At 37.8% G+C, this 23108-nt stretch overlaps 1 protein-coding gene across 2 annotated transcripts in view; it reads right to left on the bottom strand.

Moving 5' to 3' along the window:
* Positions 1-23108, bottom strand: part of cyth1a (cytohesin 1a) — a 58446-nt gene that overhangs the window by 4828 nt on the left and 30510 nt on the right. The window contains exons 2-12 of one of the 2 annotated variants that reach the window (XM_016552320.1): positions 15105-15187; positions 13152-13216; positions 12488-12554; positions 12272-12390; positions 10348-10428; positions 9727-9839; positions 8599-8747; positions 8152-8263; positions 2700-2776; positions 2467-2535; positions 2182-2336 (exon numbers count right to left, since the gene is read on the bottom strand). In XM_016552320.1, the coding sequence (XP_016407806.1) occupies positions 2182-2336; positions 2467-2535; positions 2700-2776; positions 8152-8263; positions 8599-8747; positions 9727-9839; positions 10348-10428; positions 12272-12390; positions 12488-12554; positions 13152-13216; positions 15105-15187 (1090 nt within the window). Of the gene's footprint in view, positions 1-2181; positions 2337-2466; positions 2536-2699; positions 2779-8150; positions 8264-8598; positions 8748-9726; positions 9840-10347; positions 10429-12271; positions 12391-12487; positions 12555-13151; positions 13217-15104; positions 15188-23108 lie in introns of both variants that reach the window. The other variant, XM_016552397.1, reaches the window with a different exon arrangement.

Raw genomic sequence — 23108 nt, 5'->3', positions numbered from 1 at the left:
GTCTGTCAGTCATATAATGGAGGTGAATGGGAATCACGGTTTGAGAGTCAAAAAAACATACACAAACAAAACCAAATTAAACCCTGCGTCTCGTGACGATACATTGATGTGTAAAGACACGAAATGATTGGTCTGTGCAAGAAACTGAACAGTATTTATATCGTTTTTTACCTCTCCACCTATCTCTCAAATAGACCATTGACACTCTGTCTACAATCTCAATTAGGAGTGTCAATGGTCCATTTGAGAGATAGGTGGCGGTAATGCACTTATAAGTCTGCGATCCGGCTGACGAAGAAGACGCGGACGCGCTCAGGACAGTTTGGACAGTTCAGACATTGCAGTGAATCAGAGGTAAAAAACGATACAAATACTGTTCAGTTTCTTGCACAGACCGATCGTTTCGTGTCTTTACACATCAATGTATCGTCACGAGCCACAGGGTTTAATTTGGTTTTGTTTGTGTATGTTTTTTTGACTCTCAAAGCCGTGATTCCCATTCACTTCCATTATATGACTGACAGACTGCAGCGGTTTGATTTAAAGATCTTCGTTTGTGTTCTACTGAAGAAACAAAGTCACCTACATCTTGGATGCCCTGGGGGTAAGCAGATAAACATCACATTTTCATTTTGGGGTGAACTATCCCTTTAAATAACACTTAATACTTTCGAATATTATCGATTTGACTGATACTATTGGATGAGAACAAAACTTAGGGCCAGATTTACTAAACAAGGCAAATTAGCATTAGACCACATATCCATAAAAGCGCCGATGGGAAGGAAAAATTCTGCGAGTGATTTACTAACAATGCACACATTAAAGAACTCCGACGCAGCCAGATAATTTCCATAATGACCAGCGCAATCTACACAGAGCAGCGCAAATTACCGCCTGCTTTAAGACAGGCTCTTTTGGGTGTTAAATAATGGCGCAAATAGCAGTAATTTCACGAGTGCAAACGTTAGTAAATCACGTTGTGTGATTCATTTTAATACTCTCCTCCCATAAATTTTGCGTTTGAAAGGGAAACTCCTACAGATGCATATTCATTAAGGTCAGGCGCAAAAATAACTGTGTCCACGACTTTTCAGCACTAATTCTTTAGTAAATCCTGACTATTATTTTAACGGCAAAAGACGGTTTGCGCTGACACAAGCTGTTAGTATATCTGGCCCAAAATCTGAATTGATCTTATGTAGAGCACAACTGAATTCATTTCATATTTGATGAACTTTACAACATTGACATTGTTAAATCTAATCAACACTGAATAACAACACTACTGTCCTACTGTAAAGCTGCTTTACAGCTGAAATTCAATTAGTTTCATACCTGAATTTTGCAACATTAATGCTGTTATCTTCCTGTTTATTACTAAGAAGCTGCTTTGAAACAACCTGTGCTGTATAAAGAGCTATACATAAAAATGTAAAAAGCAGTATTTTCTTTGCAATAAATGTAAATAGTAGTTACTGTAGATGCTATTTATAGGCTTCTTGGCAGATATTTGCACCTCAGTATTGTAGTACATTACAAAACAGTACGCAGTAATAACATATTGCGTGTAAATTATATATATTTTTATTAGTAAATGGAAGCAGCCTTAAAGAGATAGTTCACCCAAAAATAAAAATTCTGTTATTGATTTTTCAACCTTTTTGGGTGAACTAACCCTTTAAATGGACAGTAAAAACCCGTCATGCACCTACCCCTAACTCTACTTTTTTTTCTCCACTTTTTGAATGTTCCCTCCATTTTTATTGAAAATAAACACCTTTCCGATCTGATATGTGATGGGAAAAGAGGGAAGAAAGAGAGAGGAACGAGTTCGGCAAAAGGCTAATTCAAACTCAGGTCTTTTGTCTATCCCAACCACATGTTTGTGCCTCTGCCAACAAGATGGGCTATTTGCGCTTAGTGTAAAAAAACACATTGAATTTACATTAAATATTGACTTATTTCATTATGTCAGAAGAAAGTGAGAGTGGAGTCATATGAGAGATACAAAACTAGCCCAGCTGTGTGGGGAACCACTGAAATGATACAGTGGTCAGTTATACATTGTGTCATTATAGAAAAATACCTGACTCCAGAACGGGAATTATCTGGATCTGATCACAAATGAATATTCCATTAACATAGATGAGCTGTATTTAAACCAGAATATCCACTCACTTAATGCTGTTCATCCATTCATCTTTCTCCTCAGTGGTGGGAGCGGAGATGCGGTAGAAGGTGTGATTTCCTTCAACGACCCGTCCGTCCGCCTCGGTCTTACACGCCTTGATCACCTGGTCCTTATTGTCAGGGATGAAGAGCTCAAAGCTGTTCTGAGAAGCAAACACATGCAGACAATCACACATCTGACCACCGGGGGGAGACACGGTGTCAACTCTCCCTAGATAATCAGGAAAAGATCCTGTCTCTGCAGTTTCAAAATAGCAGAGAAGGATGTTTTACCGGCTTCTTGTCCTCCACTTCACGGATGCTGAGGTTTTCCAGGGGGATGATGCCTCTTGGTTCTTTATCCTACATGAAAAGAGACACGTTTCCATTTATTACAATTCACCATCATCTATTGCTGGGTCAAAAAAGAAGACGACGAAAAGGGTTTTGCATGTCAGATATCACACAAAAAAAAGCCATAAATCTCTCCATCTAGCATGACAAGTTCTTCTTTCCTCAGTACTCACAGTAGTGTACTCAAAGTAGTAAAGGCAGTTATCTGTGAGAATGAACCACCGTCTTTTCCAGGTTTTGACGCGTCCCCCTGAGGAACAAAAGATGAGAGTTAGTTTTCCGTGTGATGAGGCGTCAGACGTCACAGATCCGTGCAGCTGAAGAGTTGAGCGGCAGAAGAGCAGACAGACAGATGAACAGACAATGAGAGCTCTTCTACAGCGACTCCATGTCCAATAAGGCCCAAGCACAGCATTCCTTACCAGCAGCACCACACCATGCTCAAACCAGCCGCGGTCCAACACACGCCACGAGTCGACCTTCACCTGAGAGTTGCCATTCCTCTTAACCCCGCTCAAAAACTCTGTTTACCTCTGAAAGGACCAGCCAAAGGTAAAACGTGTTTAAACGGAGCAATAAGCTCTAGAACTAGTTGATGTTTGCTTTCCAGAAACATGTGAAATGCACAAAGGTTGTCATTTCCCAGTCATCTTCTTGTCATTATTTCTTGTCCTCTTTTCTTATCCATATAATTAGCAAAAATGTAAAAATATTAATAAAATGTAGACTTGAATGACAATGCCTAAAACTAAAAGTGACTAAAAGACTAAACTAAACTAAGAACAAGAATCAAGAGTGCAGCAGAGATGATATTTTTGTAGAACAAAACCCTGAAATGAGATCAACATCCGCTTGTCAATGGGTGTTTTAAAATGGATTTTTGGCCTGAAATAAGGTCTGTGGTTAACAGGCTAAGCATATGCTTACATTTTATTTGAAGACATAAAATACATCAATAAAACCCCCTTGTGACTTTTTTTAAAGCTATTACTAGTCTTAAAAAAAGCCACAGGCTTTTATTTTGAAAACCGAAAAGATAGGGCCCTATCATACACCAGGCGCAATGCGGCACTAGGCGCGACGCAAGTGTTTTTTGCTAGTTTCAGCCCGACGCAGTTGTCATTTTCACGTCCTGCGCCACGTTGTTTAAATAGCAAATGCATTTGCGCCCATTTGTGCACCCATGGGTGTGCTGGTCTGAAAATGAGGTGTGTTCAGGTGCATTGCTGGTGCGTTGCTATTTTGAGCCATTGACCAACTGAAACCTGGTCTAAAGTCTGGCGATAAAAATAAAATATTTATTTTTTGTTATTTAAAGAGCGCATTAGTAATATGCGCCTATAGGCGGGTGAACAACGCGCATACACTTTTCTTATTACACACGTGCAGCAGCACACAAACATTTTTAAAAATGAAAAATTAAAGAATTAAAATCTAAAAGATGATTATTCTGTACATATACATAAAAATGCCTACATGTCATAATGGATAGTCTTTGATTATATTATATTATATTATATTAATTATATTATATTATATTATATTTCAGGTCTGCTGAGCTCCAGTGTGAATGATTAGTGTGATTAGTGAATGAAAGAAAAATCAACTTTTAAATTGTTATTTTTACAGCAGTGAAAAAATATAATTACATGTTTTCCTGTAAAACACAAAAAATCATCTTCAGCACAAAATTCATGATCATGACAGGCCTAATGTTGTTCAATTCGTTTTCTATGCAATACAGCACTGCACACAAGCAGGTCATGTCAAGCACCCAAAAGCATTTCAAGCATTTCTGCTAAACAGGAAATGATCCTCCTGCACTACAGACTGCCATTGTATTCTAATACTGACATGAGCGACAAACAAAACAAACACGAATCAGAGCACTACAGCAGGTGAGAGGTTTCTGAGCAAGCTGATTGGCTGATTGAGTTATCGGCTGTGATTAATGATCACTCCAGCTGCGGGCGTACAGCAGAAACCCCGTCCAGAAATGCCTCAGAGAGGGAGGAGATTTGTGGAGGGGGGCATGAGGAGCCTTGCTGGGCTGCAGAGGAGGCAGACTGACTGATTGACAGACACTGATACAGGGCTGGGTGAGCGATGGGCGTTCCTAATCAGGTCTCTGATGTGACAACAAAAAGGCTCAATCCTTGATTTCTTTTAGAAGTCTTTTATTATACAAATGTATGTGCATATCTCATATTCTTGACTTGAGAGTGAATCAGAACACTTCAGATTATGGTTTGATTTTGGTTTCAGTGATTCACGAAACCCACCCTCACCCAGCATCCTAGTGGTGAGTCCGATCTGACCAAGCACACACACGCACACACACACACTTTCCTCAGCACTGCAATCCAGCATCACACACACATCTATACTTTACATACAGCATGAAGAACAGCAGTCTTTGGTCCAGATGCATTTTTCTGACTCAGTCTAATCAGATCAAACACCACATCTTGTGCACTCCAGACATTCAACCATTAATGATTGAATATCATTTTAAAAGAAACAGTTCACAGAGAAATGAACATTCTGTCATCATTTTGTTCCAAACCCATATGAATTCCTTCTTCAATAGAACACAAAAGACAATATTTAGAAGTATGTCCAAGCTGCTCTTTTCCAAAATCTTATATAACCAAAATCTTATGTGCAACTTTATTTAATGATAACAGTATTAGTTTAGCTAAAAAAAGTAATTTTTGCCTAAAATATGTTTGTCCTGACATCATTTTAGATTTATTTATTTATATTTAGAAATTTCACAATCCTCGACAATTCACTGCAAGAACTAATACTAAAAAATACTAGCCTAACTAATGCAAGTAAAAGCTCAAAAGTAAACATACAGTAAGAAAACATGAACAATGAAAATAATTCAGGTTTATCTTTTTCACATCCATCTATAAACAACAACAACAAAACAAACAAAAAAAATACTACATAAATTGAATAAGTAATCAAAAGTTAAAAAAATGCATAGCCTTTTATATATGAATTAAATATACATTGATTCTTATTAAATCTACAAAAATTACTCATTCAAGAGCAGTGAGTAATTTTCTCTTTGTCTTTTATTGTTTAATTATCATTACACAGACAGTAGCAGGGGTGTTAGGCTGCTGTCACTTTAAGACCTAATGCACAAATCTAATATACTGTACCGATACACATGATTTTCTACCAACTGAGAAATAACCAGCTGTGTTTTGTGTATTTGCCCATTTAAGCACAAAAGGATGCAAACGTTTGCATCTGAGAGGTGACTTTATGTTCACGTGCTTCGGGTTTGTTTACACAGAAACGTCTCTCAGACATTGTGCAAGTACTGAATTGAGTTCTCTTTTGCGGTTTATAGTGCTTGAATGGTTTAAAATCACTTGATTTATATATTTTTTTAATTGGTATGGCTTAACCGCAAAGATACGATAATCCAAAATCTGTAACTGTTGACAAATTTATACCAGTTTATTGCAGTGTATCGCTACATAAAATGAATCTGAATGGGGACAGATGCCGTGTTCCTCAGGAGAAAATCATATGAGTTTGGAACAACATGAGGGTGAGTAAACGATGACAGAATTTTCATTTTTTGGTGAACTATGCCTTTAATCTTATGTGCTGATCCCTTTAATCTGCTTTTGTTGCTGTTTTCATCTGTGTTTGTTGGGCTCCGTTCAGACTGAGAGGAAGCAGAAAATACTGCAGCTCCCAAAGTGGAAATGACACAGAGAGAACGTTTTGAACACCACAGCAAACAGAGAGAGGTGCTCTTCAATACGGTGGTCACAAAATCAAAAACCAAGCACCCGCCACCACGCAGGGACAGGGCAGCACATGGACAAAAATCGCTGATTCAATGAATAAAACGAGCGATCAGACAAACAAATGAAGGAACATGTAAAAACTAGAGTAAAAACTCATGGAAAGACGAACCCCATGGGGGAAAAAAAAGAACCTAGAGCGTCTAATAACAGAAAGAGGGGACAGGAAGCAAGGCTGATCACCAAAAGCACCTGAGAGCGAGAGATGAGCGATTGTTTGGGAAGAACAGGTGTACATACCTCCTGAGGGAAAGACAACAGCCAAAATCATGGGAACAAACAAACAAACAAACGAGGAAGAAAAGGAAACAAAAAAAAAAGAAATTAAATAGGAAATCATACCCACACGCTGATCAAAGGAAGAACTTGTGCATTTCCTGTTGCTGTGAATTACGGAGGACCATTCCAAAATAAAACAGCGGATAAAAGTACAAATATACACTGGGAAGCATTCAATTCACAAAGTTTAACACAGCTTTCCTGTTCATATCAATGAAAAGGGAAATTGTCTATGGGTGCAGTTTTGTTTTCAGGGGTCTTTTCAGACCATTTTAAGCATGGTTTATAATAATATGCTATAGTAAAATACAAATGAATTTACTTTGTTTTGATGCTTATACTGCAAAGCAGTATCACTGATGTATATGTATGAATCATATTTGTGTAAAATACATGCTATTTTACTTAATTACAATATGGGAGTGACCAACTTTTGAAGTTAAATATTGTATTGTTTTAGTACTGTCAAATGATTAATCGCGATTAATCACATCCAAAATAAAAGTTTTTGTTTACATAATATATGTGTGTGTGCTGTGTATATTTATTATTTATATATAAATATACACACACATACAGTACATATTTTGAAAATATTTACATGTATTTACGTGTATATATTTATATTAATATAATTTATATTATATATAAATCTAGTTAATATATAAACAGTTAATATATAAATATAATATATATATATTTTAAATATATACATGCATGTGTGTGTATTTATAAATAATAAATATACACAGCACACGCACATATATTATGTAAACATGTATTTTGGATGCGATTAATCGCGATTAATCGTTTGACAGCACTAGTATTTTTGTTGCGCATTGTCATTTCAAACAATAATTGGTGGGCTCTCTGTGAAACCCTCAATGAAGTTCCCTGTAAAAAATGAAGTCTATGAAGTCTCTATAATGCTCTGAAGCTGTGATTCTCAACCAGGTGGCTTTGAAGAACTATAAAAGTGTGATTTCTAGACCTGGAAAGTCATATAAATTAATAAAATTCAACTGCTTGGGAATTTTTTCACAAAGTGCACTCATAGGTGTGTTTCTCAGCATTTTACAGTAATCATGGATATACCTATTAATGAGCGTAATTCATTAAAATAACAACCAGTTGTCGTTTTATAACTGAAAACTGAAGGAGCAGTTTCTCTTGCAGCTCTCATGACAGTGACAGCGCTCCGATTCCTAACATCCAACCGAATTATGTGCAATTATAAAAGGATGTGTGCAATCTCAAGCAGTTGATTCATTGTGATCATGAAATGTGATTACCTTCATATGAAGTGAGAGCAGAGGGAAAGATGTGCTACTGTATAATCTGATGTGTAGAAGTGTTGTGAAGATCATAGAAATTGGCTTTCAGGAAGTGCGTGTAAACATTAAATCTCACACTCAGTCCATGTGTTCGATCAGGACATCTCTTATTCAAGTGTAAGTGCATGTGAAGGTAAAAAAATTAATACATATTGTACTCATGTAGTCCCACTCACCCAGTTTGAGCAGCCAGCCCTCTCTGTCTGGGTTGAAGAAAGTGTGTGTCAAGTCATTGCCATCATCCTCAGGGATTTTGAAGGGCTCGTTCTTGATGCTCTCATATAGATTCTGCAAAAGTCAAAGCAAAAGACTATGAAGTTCAAAAGATAAACAAGCACATGCACGCCACCTACAGAACAGCCACAAATATGCTTATATGGTGAGACAGAATGCATTAAAAAGTGTGTTATTCATTCAGAATGTTTGGGCAAAGTCCTCTAGAAAGCTACTCTACAGGAAAGTGGCTCTTCTAGGACCAGAAATGAGGAACCCTGGTCTAAGAAAATAATGTATAATACATTGGGAACACATGAAATATACATCACTTGGAGAAACAAATACAACAACAATATAGCCTAAATACGTCTACAGACATAAAAAGAAGTGAGAGCGAGGAGACCAACCCTGAGCAGTTCTTCTGGCAGGTCTCCTCCATCATTAATGCCTCTGTTCATGGAGATGAATCGCTCTACTGTGGGCTTGTCCTTAACGTTTGGGTTGTGAAGGCTGGTGTTTAACATGATGATGGCGAAGGACAGAATGTAGCATGTGTCTGCAAAAAAACATGCTGTTCGTCACAACCATTTACAATGACATTCAGCATCTTTCCATCACTGTCATTTAAATAGTTCATGTTCATACTGTAAGTCGAATGAATGCTACTAAATAGTTGTATGACTGTGAAGTTACTGAGGGTGAACATGACATAAACATCCAAGAAGAGTGTCTAATACATACACAGCAAACAGACCAAACACAGAACTTAAAGGGTGTGTAGGGTAGCAAGGTGTAAATATGTGTGTGAGGGCATTTAACAACTTGCTAGCATTTACACACAATACATTTTTTTAATGCCATCTGCCTGGAATTTTTTTTTACCTGTTGGAAATATAGGCTACTGGTAAATGTAATTTCTGTCATGACAACTCTTGGAGGGATTGGCATGGTAATGTACATGACAATGTTAATGTATTTGGTCTTGGCAGAATAGATCTGCTACGCTGCTGCGGCAGAGCAAGTACCGAGACTTGCTACTGCTAATACATCCACAACATGCTGCTGTGAGCATGTAAGAAATATTGCTGCTGCAAATATAACATACATGAAATAACCCCCATATAGCATACACGAATCACCTCGTAGCTGATCTATACAGGTGGAGCTGGGGAAGGTGGAGGGTTTCTGAAGCAAGCTGCAACTGCTACGGCAAGCACTAGTCCTATATTTGAATGTTGAGCAGCGAGCTCATTGTCTACCGATACAGGAGAGAACCAATCAGCTGTGCCATGTGATAATGATGTCATTAGGTCAGATTGAGTTAGACCTATCGGACTGCGCAATCTAGAGTTTCATGCCAGAACTCTGTATTTATTTAGAGAAGAATGCATCTGTCCAATTCAATATTTCAAACTCTCAATTTGTGAGCATTACTGTGGAAAGCAATATTGGTAAAACACAGCTCATGTTTCTTGGAAATGCTATAAATGCATGATTGAACACAGAACACAGACTAAAATGTAAAGCAGAGCCACCTGTGGACTGAAAGACTCCCGGGTTGCATTGGCAGTAGCGCTGGGCAAACGCCTCCATCATTCTGTCAATCTTCTGGGCCTCACCAGGAAGTCTGAAACTCCAGAGAAACTGCCTGTGTGGAGACAAATATCACAATGATATTTAAAACACATTACATACCAGGACATTCAAAGTGAGATGTGTGCGTCAGGATCAAAACACTAAGCAATGAGATTAAATTACATATACTTCTTGTGAAATACACTGTTTATATTTACAATGAAATGCCAGTGTACTGCTTTTTATACAGTAGTTACAGTAATCATGTAGTAGTATTATTTGAAATATTTCAAACAGCATCTGTTGCCACATTATGATTTCATTATGTTGCATACTTGGTGGTCTGATGTCACTGATATCACAGCTGATATACTGGGATGCTGTACCCAATGAATTGTGTTGTTTGCATACTGCACACAGTGGCAAATATAGCAGGTCTTTCATAAATTCCAAATGAATAATTTCCACACATTATACATACTGCATATTATTTTCTAATGAAAAGAAGTAGGTAGTATGCCATTTGGAACATACCAATAGAGACTAATTGAGCCCATACTGGATTCTACAGTCAGTTTTACCTGAGAGCCTGAACCAGGTTCAAATCTGTGAACTCATGCAGCTCCACAAAAGCATGAAGGACTTGAATATTGAAGTCATCCCTGTTGAACAAAGTGAAAATGAGAGCAAGTAGTAAGTTACTAATTTTAGTACACTTGATAGTTTTAAGGGATAGTTCACTCAAACAGAAAACTCTTTTTATCCCAGACCTATAATATTTTTGTTCATCTTATGCTTACCATATATTTAAGTGTTCTGTACATGTGCATTGCTAATTATTTATATGTGAATGAAAGACTAAATTAAAACTGTTCATCATATACAAATTATTTATTTTTTCAGATGATTTGGATTAAACTGCTTGATTCATATGCACTACTTTTATGATGCCTTTATGAACTTTTTGATGCTTGAAAGTTTTGGTGGAATTCATTTTCAATGAAGTGACAAAAATCACTTAAAAAAATACCTTCATTTGTGTTTCAAAGATGAGTCTTAAGGGTTTGTAACGACATGGGGATGAGTAAATGACAGAATTTTCCATTTTGGGTGAACTATTCCTTTAAGGAGTGACTCACCCACAAATAAATATCCTGTCATTTTTAATAACACTCTCATGTTGTTTCAAACCAGAGTGACGTTCTTTATTTCATGGAACACAAAAGGAGAGATTTCGAAAAATGTACTGGCTGCTCATTTCCATGCAATAAGGATAAGCAAATTTGTCTTATTATGGGTGGATAAAAGTTCATAATTCTCTTGCACAAGACTTATTCAAGTCAAAGTGGATGTGGGATCATTCAGCACTGCACCATTTTTCAAAGCCTTGCCATTTAACCTCTACAAGCAGAGGATGTGATATCCCTCATGGGGATGATGGCGATCTTGATCTGGTGACAGTGCACTCACTGAACAAAGCACCGCAGACCCCTCCCTACCAGAGGAACTGAAGTGCTCAGAGATACAATCTGATCTGCTGTCTTAGAGAGAGCCCTGCTTTCCATTTCCTGACTTTTTCAGCAGCCACACCCAGACTGAAGCAGTAGACAAAACAAGGAAGCGGTGGGAATGAAATCCAAGATGAGACAAAGAAGGAAAAAAAAGGAATTCTTGCGCAGATGCAACCCAGTCACTAGGTGTTGCCCAGGGAACTAGAATAATACGCCTCTTTGAATTACCAAATTTTAGTCCTGTTTGAGTCAACATTCCTTCAATATGAAGAGTCAAATGAGCTTAGAGTCAGGATAAAAGGCTGATCAGAGAAATCCACATTATCCCATATCTCTGTACAAATTGCAGTAAGAAGATGACACCGGTTTCCAGGAATTTTGCACAAAGACTGGCTGACAGATATTAAACTAAACTAATGTTTCTACTAATGGTTGGTTTAAAGGTATAGAAGTAATTTAATGCTGCTTACAAGTTTTAAAGTCAAGATTATTCAGCGATATGAATTTTGGTGCCATATTAGCTATATTTTGTTGATGCAAATATGCAACACCAAACCAAATGATTGACTTGTCTTTTGAGACACTTCACAGTCACATTTACCATTGAACGGCGAAATTTTGCATTGCATTTTTCAACAGGAATCTGTGTGATCGGTAATATTGCGTAGGAGGAAAACATTTCCCCACACAGATTTTTCATCATGAATTGACCAGCAGAATGCTGTTTGGGATGAAGCTGACTTCTGTGGGAGCAGTGCTTTGTGTACATCTCTACACTGCTGACAGTGGACACAATTGACCTTTTAGCCAGTGAAATGTTGCTAATTTCAGCATCTTAAAGAAACACAGATGGATAGACTGCAGCTACCAATTAGCCCTGATTTAAACCCTGAAAAAATGACTTGCATCAATAGTCAAACATCACTATCACTACTGGGTTCCGTCAGTTTATTTTCTATTGAGTGTGGACGTGCACTAATATCCACACACTCACCTCTCTCCCAGGTAGTCTCCTATTGCGGTCTTGTTAAGACCTTCACCCTTGTAGAGGAAGCGTGCGATGTCTTCACTGGTGTTCTTCACAAGGTCATTTTCAATGAGGAACTGGATCCCCTACAAAAACACATGTATTGAAGGTGTTGAGCCTTTAAAAAAGACAAATGATACAACATTCATTCAGTGAATATGCTTTAATAGACTGCTTAATCACCTTTTTGGGGTCCATGTTGAATTTCTTGCGGCCCATTGCCACTTGTTTGTTCCTCTGCATGTTTTTCCTGCAGCGATAATAATGATTTTTAAACATAAATTTATGATGTTCATAAATGTTTTTTTATGCCCTTTTACAAAAGATTTCATAAGGTTTTTTTTCATATAAAGTAGGGGTGTGCCATATCATACCGTCCACGATAATACCGGTATAAATTTCTGGGATGATTCTGAAAACGTGCGCGGCGCTGCTGGTGTAAACACAAGCATTGACTAGAGTGGCCGCGTCGGAGCCGTAACGCAGTGTAAATTAGGGGTAAATAAGGGGTAAGTCACTTTCGTCATAAATATCGTTATCGCAAATATTCTTGAAATATCGTGATATAATTTTGAGGCTATATCGTCCACCCCTAATATACAGCCATACTGACATCCTCCATAATCTGTGAATGGATCCAAAAGTAATTTTAAATCAGTAATTTTCTCATTTTAAATCAAACGTGCGCGGCGCTGCTGGTGTAAACACAAGCATTGACTAGAGTGGCCGCGTCGGAGCTAGTCAGATTTGACCTCACGAATGACTCACAAAGTGAGCACATCAGTGGATCACCACATCAGTGGAAGTGAAGTGGGTGTGAGTAGTCTGTCAGGGGATGCCCGCTCACCTCTCCTCTGTGGAACCCAGGTTCTCGATCTCACTAGTCACTTCGGCTATCTCATCTTTCAGACGCTGTGGTGAGAGGACATGAGATGGTTCAAATCAAACAAGACAGAGATAATAATAACACTACTATAGTGGTTGATAAAGACGAGAAATGAAACAAAAAGACATGCACATTCTGTTTGGAGTTGTGTTGTGAGTAAAGCAACCCCATTTGCTTTTACAGTAACCATGTCCTACAAAGAAGCTATGAAATTTTCGGTCTTCAAAGAAAGCGAAATTCAGCATGAAGCAACAAAATCAACCAATAGAGGTTGGTTTAAACACACTTATCTGTGCATGATTAGGACAATGTGTAAAGGTCTACTAGAAGAGAGTACTGTGGCAGTCTTTGCATGTGTCCTGTCCCACCTCACCGAGGCCTGACATTAACGTCTCAAATCTAATTCCAGCGAATGAATCGTTTGCTCTAGACTGCTCTGTTTGATATAAATGTCATTAAAGGAGGGCAACTGGAGAATGGCCCCAGAGTAAAGACTAGAGACATCAAAATTGGATTTATTTTACTTATTAGTTTGTAGAGATTAATGCCAAGAGTTCTTCTGCCAAGAGTTTAGTGACGGTCTGGAGCCAGACCGGTCCTGAGGTCCCACAATGAAGAGCTTTCCCTCCTCGTATTAATTTTTCCTGTTTAACCACCAACTGTATGGTGGTGAAATTCGCTCAAGTGTTTGTTCTTGTCTGTTTATATGTCTAAAAAATTCACTAGCAAAGAAAAGGCTGTTTTGGTTTTCCCAGACGTTCGTCTTCCCAAAGGAAAACAGAACCACTTCTGTCAGAAGATCTTAACATGTAGAAATTTGTTTTAGAGAGGGCAGGGAAGTTTTCGTAAATTTGTTAAGCTGTAAGAAATTAAACATTCCCATGGAAAAAAGTAATTTGAAGTAAGTATGTTGTATTCTGGAGGTCAGTGCCATGACAGATTGAATTGATTTGACTGTGTCATAGTAGTAAAGCTGAAAATGATCAGCATTTAGCTCATGTATGAGTGTCCTTTCCTAAACAATTCCGCCCTGTTCCTGTCAGCTTGAGTCATTTCCTATTTGGACGAATTGTGTTCATATTTAGTGAATTACTGGTCAGATTCTACATTATCACCACATATATTTTTAGATTCCTGAATAGCAGCTGTGAAATAAGTTGAAATGATAATATAACTCATCCCTTTATTTATTTATTTATTTTTATTTAAGCAACTTGGCACATTAATACAGAATGCGAATGCCAAAGAAAACCTTTCAAAATAACTAGCAAGAGTAAAATATGGGGCATCAGTCTGTCTTTGTTTTACTAAATTTCCATAAACGTGTCACATTTGGGAGAATACCGAATGCCGAAACACCATAATATTGATATTTCAAATTTCTCAATCTGGTTTATGTCACATTTCTGTTTCAATGTCATTTTGTTAGCCGTTTTGTTGCTAACAAGGCACTGCTTGCTACACATTTAATAAAAGATCAGAAGATATTCAGCTAAACTGAGTGGAGGACAGATGCAGAGAAAAACTGAAACATTCGGTCACTTTATTTTAAGGTTAAATTGCTGTTCTTGCTATTAACGGCTGTTCCCTCAATAAACTCCTAATTTGCTGCTTATTAATAGTTAGTTGTTAAATTTAGGTATTGGGTAGGATTAGGGATGTAGAATATGGTCATGCAGAATATGTGCTTTATAAGTACTAATAAACAGCCGATATGTTAACAATAGGCATGCTAATAAGCAACAAGTTAATAGTGACAATTGGTCCCTATATGGAAGTGTTACCAAACATTCAATTATTTAATAATAAGACAAACAAAAAAAACAAAGAGCCTCTACTACACATGCAGCTAAAACATTTAGCTCATATCAGAGCTAGAGCTGAATGAATGTCTCGACCCCAGTTCTTCATTACCTGAATATCGTCCAGCAGCTCCTGCTTTCGCCGGCGGATGTTTTCCAGTTCTATCTGCTCCTCAGGTGTGAGGTCGTCGGGCACTGAGGACAAGAAAACAAGAAAAAAAAAACTGTTTTTCTGTCAGCCAAACAACTTGAAATGTTCTGATAATGTTGCTGATATTACAAGCTAACAGGGGTGATATGGTAAATCAACACAGCAGCGACATACACACATCAATCTTGAACATATTACTGTAAAGAAACAACAAACCAGGCCTGGTTTCCTTCCACGGTTCAACATTGTGATGAATTATGATATTTTAATTGGATAAAGAGGACGTTGAGTAGGTAAGTGTAAGCTGCTCCAAACATGCAATAGTGGCACAAAAGAGTAAATAAAAAGATCCGCAAATACCTGCAGATGTCCTCAAGAGGCTCAAACTGATCCAAATGACAATGCACAAATCAATAAAAACTCTCCTGAGTCACAGCAGAGTAGTAAACTTGCCTTCAGCATCACAGAAATGTGCTTATTGCTCTCTAGCCAGACGCCACAGTGTCCTCACAAACTTTCATTCACCATGTGACTGCTAGATCTCACTCACAGTATCCTCCTGTAGCCATGGCAATCCATCACTGTTTCAAACCCCATCTGTGTGGGTGCCGAAAACTCAGCGGGCAAAACCACTCATATCACAGCAGATAATCATCTGAAACATTCAGTTACAATTGGAATTATAGGGATCATACAGTGAAACTGATTTTTCCTACTGTAACAAATAAAACTCACAAGCTTTCATCACAGTCCATCAAAATCATTGCGTAAAACTTAAACTGCTAAATAACTCTATGATGGTGATAAATAACATGGTAATAAATCACAACTGTAAGATAGATTACTACATTTATTCAACCTGATTTTCTACAGGAATTCATATTACTGAAACAGACACAAAAACATAGCTACAGATTTATAGGAAGTACTTATTTGCACGAATTAAAAAAAACCAAAAAATCTGCTCATACTGGGTCGACACACTCTAAAAACTTCTGGAATAGGGCTGGGCGATATAGCTAAAAAATTCATCAACGATATAATGTTTCATATCGTTCGGTATCGATAATTATTGATATTTTTTATAAAATTACATTTTTTTTTACAAATATCTAATTTCTAATGTTTGATATGCAGATTAAATAGGTCTATAAGGAAACTTTTGGCTTGTTTCCCGAGGCCACAGGAGAGCGCAATGAGCAAAATAAAAGAGCATTTAAATTGTCAAGGCAAGGAAGTAACTCTATAAAAACCGTGCATTACGTCTAAATTAACTCATAAAAATCAAATATAATTTCGTAAATTGCATAAACAAAACAGCATCATGTACTTATGCATTGCTTAATCCAAAGAGCCGAAGCACATTCACAGATTGCATTTAAAAACATATGAGACGCAGTGAAAAGGAATAAACCTAACCTCCACAAATTTGTGACGTGTTTTCTAAAAGTTTAAACTGTTTTAACTTTGCATGGCTTTCTATACATCTCTTGTGTGAGACGCGAGTGCAGCAGTCATATTTGTACACGTGCCTATATCGTGCGCTATATCGAACATTTTTTCTATCGTTATCGAAGAAGGTGTACCATCGATAAATATCGATATCGTTTTATCGCCCAGGCCTACTCTGAAACATTGGAATAATGACCCTAAAAACACCATCACCAATTATGCACAAATACTGCACAGAATGAATGAAAGCTGATTTGAAAAAAAATGTAATTTAACCATGTAAAAACCCTTGTAATTTCTCAGAGTCTGAGGGAAAGTCATGGTGAACCACTTCACATACACACATGCTGTATTCTGTCTCCTGTACTGACGCAGTTTGATGATGGAAAACCCCTAAAAATCATGCAAGTTACAAACACAGAAATGTCACAGTTCTACATTCTTCAGCAATGAACAATGAAATGAGGTGAAGAGAGAGCTCAGTGTTTGCTTTGCTCAAAAAACCCACACGAGGAGCATGAATTCACTGTTATGCCACAGGAGGAAGGGTTTCCCACACAGGTTCTTTCCCTCCACTGCCTAAATCTTCTGGAGTTTTTTCCTTGGCACAACCACCTCTGACTTACTCACTAGGGGCTGTAAGATGTAAATGCATGATTTCCTGTAAAGATGCCTATAAAAATTCAATTACATGACATTAATTGCAGCATAGCTACAAAACTGATAAACGAGGCAATCTCAAATTTTAGGGCTGCAGGATCAGATCAGGTCTCAAATGGAGTAATTTCACTGGAACAGTCAGGCTGTTAATCAGAATCACCCACACATGCTACAACAACCCACACACACAGCTAAAGTGTCAAGAGTCACAAACAAAACCAGTCATTTCACTCTTTCTGTCCCTATCCATCTTATTTAGCAATCCAAACGTAAACCATTTTCTGTCATTCAACTGATTAGCCACTATAGGTAAATAACTAGAAGAACAACTGCAGTAAATGGTAAAACTATTGGCGCTACAGCTAAAGGTGTTTATGATTATGGTAATTAATAAAATATAATATAAGCAATACCATTATGCAATATAAAGCAGCCAGCTAAAATTATTGTACATTAGAAACAAGTTACAAACAGCTGCTGTGTGTCTATATTGCTCAAATACCATTGACTAAGCATTTTCCTAAGTATTTTCTTGACTAAAACAGTAAGCCCTGTGAAGCCGTGGTTTACAGTGAATTTATAACAGCTAAGGGGTCTCAACCAATCAGAATCAAGGACCAGAACTATCCGTTTTATAATAAGCATTTTCCAATGTTGAAGACTAATACAGGGTAATTATTTTATTATGGCAACTATATTTTTTCAAGTAGTGCTGGAAAGTATTTGTTTAGACCTTTAATTTCAATAAATTGTTTTAAGAAGTGTTTTTATGTTATGTCTAAATTGGCTGATTGAATAAACACTGATTACATGAGCTTAATTTTAACTGTAAACAACACGATATTCGCATTATGTAAACAGCAACTATATTATTTAGCAGAAGAATTGTTCATACTGATTATTATGTTTAATACATTTAATGTTTTGTACATTGCTGAATTTAGTATCATATTTTAGCATCATTATTATTTTGGTAGCCAATTAGATGACAGATAAATATCGGTCTGTTTAAGGAAAACATGGAATATGATGAAAAGAAACATTATGGCATAAAATAAGCCTAAAAGCATTTTCATTAGTGGTCCCAGATTTTTGGAACCCACTGTAGCCTATATTCTCATATGTGCTCTAAATAGTGGATAGGTATGAATATAAAACATATAAAACATATTCCAACTAAGCAAGAGAACAGAAACTGAAGACTCAAAGTGCCAAAACCAGCACCTCTCGACTCGTCTCACACACCAATGTTCTGGATTTGTGAAACACAGCTCAGCTGGTTTGATCATGGTATTATCCAGAACATGCTCTTCTGCTTATTCATTGACCTGGTTTATCATGGGCTTTTTGCTGACATATTTAGTGTGCATGCTCACATCTCTCCTCTGAGTTCTGCTGCTGACAGCAGCAGGAGTTTTCATTGACCTTTTTGTGTGGTCTTTATTTAAGGCCTGAACAGTGAAGACTGTTTTGTTCTGATTAGTCACTAAAGCAGCTCTACAGCTGTACAGAGTGAATGGAAGGGTGGAGACCTTCCTAATGGGCAGAGGCACCATAACCCAGCAAAGAAAACCACAATTACCGAGAGCCTCTTGACATAAACAAGCCCTTGAAGACCCAGCCCAATTTCCATCTTGTCAGAATTGGCACACACTTATTTTCCATCCAGAACCACTGGAGAACTCTCCTCTCAAAGTCAGGAAATTAATAGTCGAGGATCTCCTCTCTTGCATCTAACCCACTTTAGCATGTGCCTATGGGATCCCAAGGCTCTACGGTAAAGAACATTGCCCATAAATAAGCTCAAGTGCTCTGAATGTAATATGTAATGAATGAGCTGCAGAAATTGCAGAGACATACAACCTCTCCAAGTGATCCTGGTTTTATTCCTGATCATTGTAGCAGTAACAGTAACAGAATTACATTGCTAAGGCGACAGATATCTACTGACAGCTGGATAATGAAAGTAGATGCTGACAATCATTTGTCACAGGGATTGGAGCAAGGACAGTGGTACAATCCACCAAGAAGCTCAGGACCAGAGTGTAGAAGGTTCTAGAAGGTTATTCTCCAAAGAGCAGGACACAAGCTTTTAGTACCTCAGCACTTAAGGGAGACTATGCCTACAAGTGTGCAATAAATCACTTTGAAAGAAGGTGGTGAATGGCTGCATGGTGGCTTAGTGGGAAGAATTGTAACATCACAGCAAGAAGGTCCCTGGTTTGAATCCCTACTGTGTGAAGTTTGCATGGGTTTTTTCCAGGTGCTTTGGTTTCCCCCCTAATCCAAAGACATTTTAACCCTGTGATGGACTGGCTGTAATCCAGGGTGTACAAGTGGTTTGGAAAACGAATGGATGGAATGCGGCTAATGTCTATTTACTTGCTGGCTAAGTGGAATACTGAAGTAATGGCTTATGGCTCACTCCTTGTGGGGACAAAAAGGGCTCAACCTTTACCACCACACCTCAACTTGCTCCATTGTTGTTAAAGGGATAGTTCACCCAAAAAATTAAAATTCAGTCATTAATTACTCACCCTCATGTCGTTTCAAACCCGTAAGACCTTCATTCATCTTTGTAACACAAATTAAGATATTTTTGATGAAATCCAAGAGCTCTCTGAACCTCCCATAGACAGCAACACAACTACCACATTCAAGGCCCAGAAAGGTAGTAAGGACATCGTTAAAATAGTCCATGTGACATCAGTGGTTCAACCGTAATTTTATGAAGTTACAAAAGAATACTTTTTGTGCACAAAGAAAACAAAAATAACGACTTTATTCAACAATTTGTTTTCTTCCGTTTCAGTCTTCAATGCACATTCACGAGAGTACCACGACGCATGCATGTCATAAAGTTATTATTTTTAGTTTTCTTCGCACACAAAAAGTTTTTCGTAGCTTCATAAAATTAAGATTGAACAAATGATGTCACATGAACTATTTTAACGACGTCCTTACTTCCTTTCTGGGCCTTGAACATGGTAGTTGTGTTACTGTCTACGCAAGGTCAGAAAGCTCTCTGATTTCATCAAAAATATCTTAATTTGTGTTCCGAAGATGAACGAGGGTCTAACTGGTTTGGAACGACATGAGGGTGAGTAACTAATGACAGAATTTTTGGGTAAACTATCCCTTTAAAAAGACCTTTGCATTGTCTCTGCATTCATCCACCATTATGTCCTTACTTCTCAAATACAGCTGATTCCCTGCATAGTGTCTTCAGTAGAACCTTACTTTATCTCTTTGGTTTTACTTCCAACGCATAACACATAGAATGGCCCTTGCAAAGGTACTGACACAAACCTGACCTCTGGTAGCATGACCCTAAGAGACTGAAATACTGAGAAACACACTCACTGCATGTATAGGGTTATTGTTCAAGGCACTGGCCTCGCTTTAATGGAGCAGGGACTGGTTCTGACCTGCTGAAAAATACAGAGTCCAGCATTTCCAAGGGCCGTGTGGGAATGCTTGGCAGACGAACACAGAAGCAGTGGGCAGATCATTGATCACTGAACTCCATAAAGCCACCACTGCAACTATCCTCTGGATAAATGAGACGATACCTTTCTTCACAGCGCTTTTCTTCCTGAGTTTAGCTACAACTGAGTATTGTTTCAGAAATCCTCTGAAAAACTTACCTGCAATTACAAACATTCCCATAGCACCTGAAATCAAATACAGCTTGACAGTTTATCACAGAAGCATCCTCGGCTCCAGCCGACCACATATTTTCTGTCCTTACATTCTTTATCTGAACGTGAACAAGTATAATTAGTGCTCATACAACTCCTCACAGACATGCAATAACTCTTGTGGATGGATGAAATGAAGCTCACTTGGCTAGTGACTGCTAGACGCAGCAGGAATGGAACAGAAGAAAAGCCACGTGCCTCTAACCTCACATGCTCAATAGACACTAATAACCGCTGAGAGTTTACTCAAGTCCACAAATGATCCTTCTGAATGCAATCAAACCACTCAATATGTAAGAGAGACATATTACAGACACTCGCATTCATTCTACAGCAAAGAAAATGTAACATGTCATACTTGAAACATCACAGTCTCAACATTTCCAAAAACCCAGCCAAGTACAGCCATTTAAGTATTAAAGCAAACTGACCTGGTTCTGCAATTTTTAGTGAAATCAATCTGTCGTTCTGATATCCGTCCACTTCTGTTCGCTCATCAAAACTCTCTCTTCTTCTTCATTTTCCAAGTTAGCAGCACAACCACAGATAAACTCAACCCCGACTACATATCCAGGTAAGAGTGTTTAGTGTTGAGTGTTTAGAATGGCAGAGAGAGCAAACCGAGGAACAGGAAGACACATTTCACATACTGCTGAAGTCCATGTGTAGACGCTCCTCTCCATCCCACACTCTGTCGATCTCTCTCTCTCTCTCCTCCCTCCTCTCTCAGACATCATGCCATCACAAACAAGGAAGCCCCATCTAGTGGTCATTCTCAAGTCTTTCTTGCAGATGTTCACTCCTAATTTGTTCACTTCATTTTTTTCTAGATCAAGCAGATACACTGTCCACAGGAGGGATCCAGTTACTTGGCTCAAGTTATATCAGTGCCAGCCAAAGGACAAAGAAAACAATGAGTTTTTTTCTAAAGTTTACTTTATAATTTAGTCTCATATTGTCATTCTGGTCCACATTCCACATTAAACTCTCAGGACATACAATCTGACCAACCACAGTTTGCTTGATTTAGGTGTACCTCATGTACTTGCTAATAAAGTCTCTTGAATACTCATGAATATTTTGCAAAGCTGCATTACATTAGAGCCACATTACCTCGGTATGTGAAGGGCAAGCAGGGGAGGAAATGTCATCGGTCTCACTCAGGCCAATGAGTCACATTCACGTCACTCACACAGACTATTTGTAGTGCAAATGTAACGCTGACGTAGTTCAAACAGAGCATGGCACTCTCAATGTAAAGGTCATGGGTTTCATTTCTATGCAAGGACCTACAAATGTATTTGGACACTAAAATCGATCATAATTTTAATGGTAAAAGACCATAACAATTCTACAGTAAAAACCTGTTAATTGGTTAATGGTAAGTTCCCTTACTCTATATACAGTGAAAAATTATAATATATCAAATGGAACATTCCATGTAATTTTACAGTAAAAATACTGGTACATTTACAGTTTTTGTAAGCGTAGGTTTCTTATTAAGTGTCTAAGTTTCTTATTAGTTATGCACATTTTATGTAACATCTTATGATGTTACATTAATGTTTATTGCATTATTTATTTTTTTATATTTGTGTATTTGACATAGAGCATCTTCTAGGTAGGTGCCAATGCCAGTATATTATAAAAGTAAAAACAGATTTTAGTAATTTGGTATATTAACAAATTAATCAGCATCAGTTTCCAAATTTTTTTACAGTAAAGTTCTGGTAACTACAGCTGCTGTGTTTTTTAGTGTATAACTTCAAATATATACAGAGTTCTGGCATGAAACTCTAGATGGCGCAGTCCGATAGGTCTAACTCAATCTGACCTAATGACATCATTATCACATGGCACAGCTGATTGGTTCTCTCCTGTATCGGTAGCCAATGAGCCCACTGCTCAACATTCAAATATAGGACTAGTGCTTGCCGTAGCAGTTGCAGCTTGCTTCAGAAACACTCCAACTTCCCCAGCTCCACCTGTATAGATCAAACCTGTATAGATGCTACGAGGTGATTCATGAATGCTATATGGGGGTTATTTCATGTATGTTATATTTGCAGCAGCAGTATTTCTTACATGCTCACAGCAGCATGTTGTGGATGTATTGGCAGTAGCAAGTCTCGGTACTTGCTCTGCCGCAGCA

This window comes from Sinocyclocheilus rhinocerous, unplaced genomic scaffold, assembly GCF_001515625.1.
Source record: "Sinocyclocheilus rhinocerous isolate Xijiao unplaced genomic scaffold, SAMN03320098_v1.1 scaffold2960, whole genome shotgun sequence".
Taxonomy (NCBI): domain Eukaryota; kingdom Metazoa; phylum Chordata; class Actinopteri; order Cypriniformes; family Cyprinidae; genus Sinocyclocheilus; species Sinocyclocheilus rhinocerous.
Note: the sequence above shows the minus strand (reverse complement) of the source record. Positions and strands in the feature narration are given on the sequence as shown.